The 9671-nt window shown below is 47.3% G+C and overlaps 1 protein-coding gene across 1 annotated transcript in view; it reads left to right on the forward strand.

The window, feature by feature from the left end:
• The window catches only part of LOC121000927 (CMP-N-acetylneuraminate-beta-galactosamide-alpha-2,3-sialyltransferase 4-like), a 144423-nt gene extending 135208 nt beyond the window's left edge, over positions 1–9215 (forward strand). The window contains exons 9-11 of the mRNA XM_040431721.1: positions 7776–7916; positions 7991–8134; positions 9129–9215. Coding sequence (XP_040287655.1) covers positions 7776–7916; positions 7991–8134; positions 9129–9215 — 372 coding nt within the window. The remainder of the gene's footprint in view (positions 1–7775; positions 7917–7990; positions 8135–9128) is intronic.
• The last annotated feature ends 456 nt before the right edge of the window (positions 9216–9671 follow it).

The raw sequence follows: 9671 nt of genomic DNA on the forward strand, positions 1-9671 counted from the left end.
GGTATATAAAAAATTAAAATCTGGTCCAAAATATGTGTCAAACTAAAATAGAAATGCTCGCCTGTTAAAGGACCTGTGTCCACTTTTCTAGTTATCCTCTATCCACAGGATCGGAGATAATGAAGTGATCTGTGGGGATCTGAACGCTGGAGCCCCCACTGATCCTGACTTCTTGATTGAGTGGCAGGTCGAGCATATGCCCTGTCTCTCCATCCATTCTCTATGGGGTCGCTGGAGATGGCAGAGTACAGCACTGGCTATTTCCAGTGGTCCCAAAGAGAATAAATGGAGAAGCAGGGCATATGTGTGGCCTGCCACACCATCAAAAAGGGGGAACAGGACCCGTTCCCGGGATCAGTGGGAGTCGCAGAATCGGACCCCACTAATCATATAGTTATTCCCTATGGTGTGGAGAGGATAACTTGAAAACCTGGACAACCCCTTTAAATCTTCCACCACTCCACCACTACCAGTATCTCTTTACATTGCAGCAGTGATGCCTATAAATACGGAAAATCATCACTACCACTATGTAAACCATACGTGTCAATACTGGAGAATGTGACGCATGTGCAGAATTTTTCATAAGTCCAACCCCCTTTGTCATAAGTCCAACCCCCTTTGCAGGTCATAACCTTTAACAAAGCCCAAGCAAAGGTGCTAGAGGAGCAACGTGAGCAACGGGCACAAAGAGGGTCAAAACTGAAACAGAGGCATTAGGATCGACTGAAGCAGGGTAATAGTGGGGATCCCGGAGCAGGGGTAACTGGAGAAGAGACAATATTAGCGGTGCGCCTAAAGCAGAGGCATTGGAGGACCTAGGGCAGAGTACCCCCTATGCCACTCTGAACTCTGCAGAGAGCAGCATACTTACACAGATCTGAGTCTACTATAAACAAATCCCCTATTTCCCCCTTACAGTCTCCTAAAGCTCACTACTGTCACACAGAAATCAGCCCAACACCGCAGAGGAGTCCTTCTCTCCAGCAGCCACAGTTTTCTGACAGCAAGGAGGGCAGGAGGGTGGCCAGACATGTTCTCTCCTCCTTCACTGCCAGCAGCCCGGGAAGTTTAGACGATACTGCGGGGCCTCCTGTACAATTTAAACCAGAAGGAGGCTGCATTGCTGTGCGATGCTGCCACCTAGTGGCTACAACAATTATCTCTCCTTAGAAACAAAAGAAATAATTACTCCTCTGTCTTATCTCCGGGCGCAGGAAACTGGGGGCCTACCGAGGAATCCCCCACCTCCCCGGTGGGGCAGTCCGAGCCTGGCAGCCCTGTCTGAAAAGATCAGCGCCTTGAGGACTGCCTCATAGAACTGAAGGAATGTCCCTGTGTTGCCAGCGCTCCGGGAAAGCACAAATGAGTTGTACAAGGCAACCTGCACCAAGTAGACCGCAACTTTTTTGTACCATGCCCGGGTTTTGCGCATGGCGTTATATGGCTTGAGGACTTGATCAGAGAGATCAACTCCTCCCATATACCGATTGTAGTCGACGATACAATCGGGCTTGAGGACCGTTGCCGCGGTACCTCGCACAGGGACAGGGGTGATGCCGTTACCATGAATTGTGGACAGTACAAGGACATCCCTCTTGTCCTTATATCTGACCAGCAACAGGTTTTCACTGGTAAGGGCACGGGTGGGAGGCCGCGTTGATTTTTCCGCACGGTCCCACAAGCGGACCTGGATCTGGCGGCAAGGGACTGGAACAAGGGGATACTAGTATAAAAGTTATCCACGTACAGGTGATAACCTTTATCTAGCAGTGGGTGCATAAGGTCCCACACAAGTTTCCCGCTAACACCCAGAGTGGGGGGACATTCTGGGGGTTGAATACGGGAATCTCGCCCCTCGTACACACAAAACTTGTAAGTGTACCCTGAGGTACTCTCACAAAGTTTGTACAGCTTCACGCCATACCCGCTTTGAGGGAACATACTGGCGGAAAATGAGTCTCCCCTTGAACGCAATGAGAGACTCATCAACCGCGACCTCCCTTCCAGGTACATAGGCCTATACAAATTTGGCCCCAAAGTGATCGATGACCGGCCGTATCTTATACAGACGGTCATAGGTAAAATCACCTTGGGGGGGACATGCTGCATTATCTGAATAATGCAGGCATTTCCGGATGGCCTCAAACCGGGTACGTGTCATGGCCGTACTTTAAAGTGGGGTCTGGTAGAGGACGTCCTCACTCCAGTAATACCTGACACTAGGTTTCTTGACTAGGCCCATGTGCAGCATGAGGCCCCAAAATGTCCTTATCTCGGCTGCACTGACCGGGGTCCAGCCACCGGGCCTAGCCAAAAAGGAGCCAGGGTGTTGAGCAACGAACTGTTGGGCGTACAGGTTCCCCTGCTCCACCGTTAGATTTACCAGTTGGTCACTGAAAATAAGACTAAAAAAGTCATATTCAGTGAAGCCCACTGTGGAAATCTGGATTCCTGATTGGCCTACAAACTCAGAAATCACGGGCTCAAATCGCTCTGGGGTACACCAGACAAGTTTACCGGCAGGGGGCTCCGGTGGATTTAACTGGTGGGCTGGAAAACTAGTACGAGCCCCAGAGCTGCTCGTACTAGGGTGGGCCACAGGGTCCCTAGCATGGCGGTCCCCTGTCTCCGCCGCCTTGGGGGCTCATCATCATCACTAGATGATGAGGAGGACGCGGATGACAACAGGAAAGTGGGGTCATCCTCGTCCTCACTAGGACTCTTGGACTCAGAGGCAAGCTGGGCGTATGCCTCCTCGGCCGAGAACATCCGGCGGGCCATAGGGGAATGTGTGTGTGCGTGCGTGTAAATCTTTATTCAGTGTGCGTGTGTGTGGGGGCACGGGTGCAGCGTACTCAAGTTAGGTGTAGAAATGTTCCTGGGTGTTGTAGTGCAATAGACACTAACCTGAGACGGCTGACTCTCTGCAAGGGCAGGTGATGATGAGAAATGTTCGTGACGCCAGTGCCAATTAAACGGTGGCACGCTGTTTGCTGATAGCAGGAATAACTGAGGAACCACGTGATGTTAAAGCAGAAGTCAAACTTTAGTAGTCATCATATAGGGACATTAACGGAAACGCAGTTCCTTTGCAGAAAGTTGATTTTCAATACAGTTGATGCAGGCAATATATGTATAGCAAGGTGACTTCAGAGTGTTAAACACAGGACTTGCAGTACAGGCAGCTTGCACTCTATTCCTGACTGATCCTGGAACATAGAAACTCTTCTCCAAGGCCCAATACCCTAGCTCTGGCGTATATCCTTGGTTTTATCTTTATCAAGTACCTCCTCTGTTGTCTTGAGTACCTCTTGCTTTTCTGAGCTTTGCCTCTGTCTCTCTCTCAGCTTCCTCAGGCTCTTTAATTGAGGTGTTCCTGCTTCTGCATAGGTGAACTCAGGAGGGGAACCTTCTCTTTGAATCTGGAACCCCGTTACAGGGACTGCAATTCCCTCTCCTGGTCTGCAGGCTTCCGGCCTGGACTTGACTCTGACATAGTCTAAACTCCAACTGCTGTAGACTGGCTTTAGACTAGACTGACTTTAGACTCTAGACTGACTCTCCTTTCCCTGACTGGGCCTTATATAACCTAGGGCTCCCTAGCTCCCTCTAGTGACTAAGAGCTGGAATGACACCCCTAGCAGGCCTGTACATGCAAGTTTCACAGTAACAGGGAAATACATAGCATTACAGTTTATAAAGATGACTTATACCAACTTCCCCATAAATAAGGGGGGGGGGGGGACGACAGCACACAAGTGACCCTTCTGTAGTGACGGGCATTACAGTCCCCGTACACTACAAAGGGTGTTCACGTACTTATCTCCATGCATACATAAGCCCCCAATACCTGTTTTTCATGTCTGAGTTTTCCTTCCCCCCTAGAAGACATCACATTATCCTGGCAGATCTGTTTACTTTCTTCCCTTCTTTTTTGTTGAATACATAACTTTATTGATACACAAGCCTGTCTGCACTGCACAGAGATGAGTCACAGGCTGGACACACCCCCCACACTGCTCTGCATGAAGCTGCTACACTCACTATAAGGGTACTTTCACACTAGCGGCAGGACGGATCTGTTCACCCTGTCGGATCCGTCCTGCCGCTATTTCGCCGGACCGCCGCTCCGTCCCCATTGACTGTATCACACTCTGCTCTCACCATCTCCAGAGTGTGATACAGCCTGCTGAGCTATGTATCTAATCCCATCACTGACCATCCACAGGCTCTGCTCTCACCATCTCCAGAGTGTGATACAGCCTACTGAGCTATGTATCTAATCCCATCACTGACCATCCATAGGCTCTGCCCTCACCATCTCCAGAGTGTGATAAACACATCATATCCAATCACATCTGTATCTAATCCTATCCTGTGTGATACAGCCTGCAGAGCGGTGTATCTAATTACATCACTGATATTGCTAAAATGTGTATCTTGTATGATCCTGCCTGCTGAGCTGTTTATCTAAACCCTTATGCACACGACCGTATCCATTTTGCGATCCACATTTTTGCAGTCCCATTGAGTTCAATGGATTTGAGGTGCTCATTTTGAGGACCAGAATAGGACATGTTCTGTTTTTACTGGAACTTACATACGGATGTAAAAAACACACTGATGACGTCCCTGTGCTTTCCACATCCGTGTGTCAGTTCTGTGAAAGATAGAACATGTCCTATTCTGGTCCTCATAATGCAGATCTAAAACCCATAGAACTCAATGGGACTGCAAAAAAATGTAAATCCCACATGGACAGTAACCACATTTACTGGATCCGCGACAGACCGCAAAACAGATACTTTTCTGTGCACGAGCCCTATCACTTATACTGAGCGCCCCCATAACAGTGACATCCACAGTGCCCCCATAACAGTGACGTCCACAGTGCATCCATAACACTGTAATCCACAGATGCCCCATAACAGTGTCATCCACAGGTCCCCCATAACAGTGTCATCCGCAGATCCCCTATAACAGTGTTTCATACACAGATTCCCCATAACAGTGTGTCATCCGCAGATCCCCATAAGAGTGTGTCATCCGCAGATCCTCCATAACAGTGTGTCATACACAGATCCTCATAACAGTGTGTCATACACAGCGCCCCCAGAACAATGACATCCACAGTGCCCCCAGAACAGTGACCTCCACAGTGCCCCCAGAACAGTGACCTCCACAGTGCCCCCATAACAGTGACATCCACAGTGCCCCCATAACAGTGACATCCACAGTGCCCCCATAACAGTGACATCCACAGTGCCGCCATAACAGTGTCATCCACAGTGCCACCATAACAGCGACCTCCACAGTGCCCCAATAACAGTGACATACACATCGCCCAATAACAGTGACATCCACAGTGCCCTTCTTGTGCCATCCTGTGCCCCTTGTGCCATCCTGCGCCCCTCTTGTGCCATCCTGTGCCCCCATTGTGCCACCCTGTGCCCCTCTTGTGCCATCCTGTGCCCCTTGTGCCCCTCTTGTGCCATCCAGCTCCCCTCTTGTGCCATCCAGCGCCGCTCTTGTGCCATCCAGCACCCCTCTTGTGCCATCCTGTGCCCCACTTGTGCCATTCAGCACCCCCCTTGTGCCATCTAGCGCCCCTCTTGTGCCATCTAGCGCCCCTCTTGTGCCATCTTGCGCCCCCTTGTGCCATCCTGCGCCCACCTTGTGCCATCCTGTGCCCGTCTTGTGCCATCCTGTGACCCTCTTGTGCCATCCTGCGCCCCCCTTGCCCCTCCCCCCTGCGGATGCCTCCATGGTAGCGGATGAAGCTGGTAGTAACCAACTCTTTCCACTACACAATGGACGGAGCTATGTAGTTCCAGAACCTACTTTCGGCACTAAATCTACTCCTGATAAGCTGATCAATGATGATGTTGCAAGTCAAACCCCCCGTTTGACTTGCAACATCATCATTGATCAGCTTATCAGGAGTAGATTTAGTGCCGAAAGTAGGTTCTGGAACTACATAGCTCCGTCCATTGTGTAGTGGAAAGAGTTGGTTACTACCAGCTTCATCCGCTACCATGGGAGCGTCCGCAGGGGGGGGCAAGGGGGGGCAAGTGACCCCCCCCTGGGGCCCTGGAAATCTGTGAACTGAGTTCTGCCTCTGCTCTGCAGCTGCTGCACTGCGCGGCACCGCTAAGTGAGGAGCGGTATCTATCAGGAGCATGCACGCGCCCTGATGAATCACCAGGGCCGGGCGCGCACGGCAGTACGAAGCTCCGCCCACCTTCCGGGAGGGAAAGACATTGCGGAGCCGGAGCAAGAAGAAGTGTGTCGGCCGCTTCAGGACTCCACAACCACAGGCAGCCTGAATGAATGAGGGAGAGCGACACTAACACAGTGAGTGACAGTCGGTGTCACAGACCAGTCAGTGTGACAGTACTCCCTGAGTGTTAGGTGTGGGGTGACCAGGCGGTATATGAAGGGGCAATACTGCCTGGTATTATATGGACAGCAGATATGGCATCCTCTGGGCAGTACTGTCTATGGTCAATTCATCCTTCACAAGCACCCTGACTGCCACCTGCTTGGCTATCAGTGAGTGACAGTCAGTCAGTGTCACAGTGTGACCCTGAGTGTTAGGTGTGGGGTGAGTCACTGATAGCCAAGCAGCAGGCAGTGAAGTGCCATGAGAGCCAGGCCAAGCAGGTGGCAGTCAGGGTGCTGGTGAAGGATGACCATAGACAGTACTGCCCAGAGGATGCCATCTCTGCTGTCCATATACCAGCCAGTATTGCACCTTCAATCATATACCGCCTGCCCGCCTGGTCAGGGTGACCAGGCAGGTGGTATATGAAGGGGTAATACTGGTGGTAGGCCTGGTATTCTGCAGACCATTTGCTTGTAAGTTACATATGACAATGTGGATACAACTTTGTATTCCTGGCACTTATAATATCCATTTAAGCTTTTCCATCACGTTGCACAGCTCATGCGTTATTATACTTTGTGATAATGAATATGCCCCTCCCCTTCATTACATTCTCAGAAACAAGCATAGCATGGATGTCAATAAAATAATGCCCCCCCCCTCCCCCATTGGAAAAATTTCTGCGGATGCCCATGTCCGCTACATAATGGATAGAGCTGTGTAGTCCTGGTGCATATGTCCAGTGATGGAGGTACTGGCAGACAAATGATTATGGAGGGGGTGCAAAGTGTCTGACCCCCGGCAAATTTTATATTTATGGTCTTACATTGTCTATCCTGAGGAAAGGCCATCAAATTATAACCCCAGAAACCCCCCAAAAAGCTAAAATCTATCATTTGACTCTTGTCTGTGTGTTCCCCATTCATTAGCAGATGGCAGAAAGCATTACATACACAATATAAGTAGAAGATCCAAATGAAGAGAGGAGTGGGAGGCAGTGGCCCATGCTCTATCAATTTATGATTCTGTTGACATTTCCATATGTTTTGTGGCTTAAAGAGAACCTGTCAAAACTAAAAACTTGTAATTTATACATCTGAAACTAACTGCTATTTCTGACTTCAGTTGTACATGGGGGCTACGGTATCAGTGATGGCCTTCTATATTCAGAGATAGCTGTCAGTCACTGATAATTGTACATGGAGGGCTGATGCAAGTTCATAAAAAGCAGAGATATGAATTTATAAATGACTACTTTTACTGAATCTTTACACTCAAAACTTTATATATCAATCTGCTCAGCTTCTCCTGCTCTATAACACACTGCCTGCAGACTGCTTTGCATTTCATGGTGACAGGTCCCCTTTAAAATCTTCTATCCTTGCAGATTAAAACGGGTTTCTGGAGAAGACCACCATTAATCTGGAAAGTCAAGCCTGAGAACATCCGAGTCCTGAACCCGTACTTCATGAACGTTGCCGCTACAAAACTCTTTACACACAGTGATAAAACCAAGAAGATTTCTTTAGTAAGTGCATGACAGACGGGTGTATAAGAAGTTTCCTGGTGTGAGGGGTGTTCACTGATCTCCTTTGATTCCAGAAACCTACCACTGGCCTGATGTCCATCTCTTTTGCCATTCACTTTTGTGACCTGGTTCACATCGCAGGATTTGGATATCCAGCACCAAGTAATAAAACACATCCCATACACTACTACGATAAATCAACCCTAAAGCACATGGCAGTAAGTGTCTATCTCTATCTTATTATAGTAACTAATCTCATCGATAAACCTTCAGTGTGTCCTGTCACATAGTGATGGAGATCCCTAACCTAATCTCACTATAGCTGGTCATACAGTATACAAAGTAGCTCACCACTTTATTTAGTTCTGTGTTACTCTCCATAGGGGGCAGTATTATAGTAGCTATATTCTTGTACATAGGGGGCGGTATTATAGTAGCTATATTCTTGTACATAGGGGGCGGTATTATAGTAGCTATGTATATTCTTGTACATAGAGACAGTGCTATAGTAGTTACTTTCTGGTACACAGGGACAGGGTCATAGTAGTTACATTGCTGTACATAGGACCAGTCTTATAGTAGTTATATTTTTGTACATAGAGGGCAGTATTATAGTAGTTATATTCTTGTACATAGCAGCAGTATTATAGTAGTTATATTCTTGTACATAGCAGCAGTATTATAGTAGTTATATTCTTGTACATAGCAGAAGTATTATAGTAGTTATATTCTTGTACATAGCAGCGGTATTATAGTAGTTATATTCTTTTACATAGAGGGCAGTATTATAGCAGTTATATTATTGTCCATAGGGTCAGTGTTACTGTAGTTATATTCTTATAGATAGGGGCAGTAGTATAGTAGTTATATTCTTCTACATAGAGGCAGTATTATTGCAGTTATATTCTTGTACATAAGAAGTAGTATTATAGCAGTTATATTCTGGTACATAGGGGGCAGTATCAAAGTAGTTATATTCTTGTACATAGGGGCAGTAACATAGGAGTTAGATTCTTGTACATAGGCAGTAGTATTATAGTAGTTAGATTCTTGTACATAGAGGCAGTATTATAGCAGTTAAATTCTTGTACTTAGAGGCAGTATTATAGTATTTATATTCTTGTACATAGGGGCAGTATTATAGTCTTTCCATTCTTGTATATTGGGATGAATGTAATGCTGTCTAATTTGTTCTTGTACATATTTTACCAGGCATCAGGACATAAGGTTCCCATTGAAGCTGTTGTAATAAAAAATCTTCTTCAACACAACATCATTCAGAGTCTGACTTACTTTTGAGGTTGTGGATATAAGGATTGATTCAGCAATACCAGACCGGAAAAAATCGGCTTCTACCTCACAGGTTTTTTTTTTTTTGCCTTCCTCTGGATCAACTTGCAAGATAACAGGCCGAACTGGATGGACAAATGTCTTTTTTTCGGCCATGCTGAAAAATATTCCATGTTCAAAAGGTCTGAAAATCCACTGATTCAGCCACATTCAGTTTTTTCTTTATAATGGACGGTGGATTGTCCATTCAGAAGTTTCGGACACCAACTGTTTCTGAACAGCAACGACGGCCATGTTAATAATCACCCAGCTTTCCTAGGCTCAGATAACATAATTTTTAAGAAAGTGACAAAAGAGGATGCCTCTGGGATTGCCGCGGGGTCCCTCTCCCAACCAATCAGAGCTGATCTCTGACTGTGCATATGCTGTTTAGATACTGAAGGCTAGTGTTTGATCTCTGAATGT

Source organism: Bufo bufo, chromosome 1, assembly GCF_905171765.1.
Source record: "Bufo bufo chromosome 1, aBufBuf1.1, whole genome shotgun sequence".
NCBI classification, from domain to species: domain Eukaryota; kingdom Metazoa; phylum Chordata; class Amphibia; order Anura; family Bufonidae; genus Bufo; species Bufo bufo.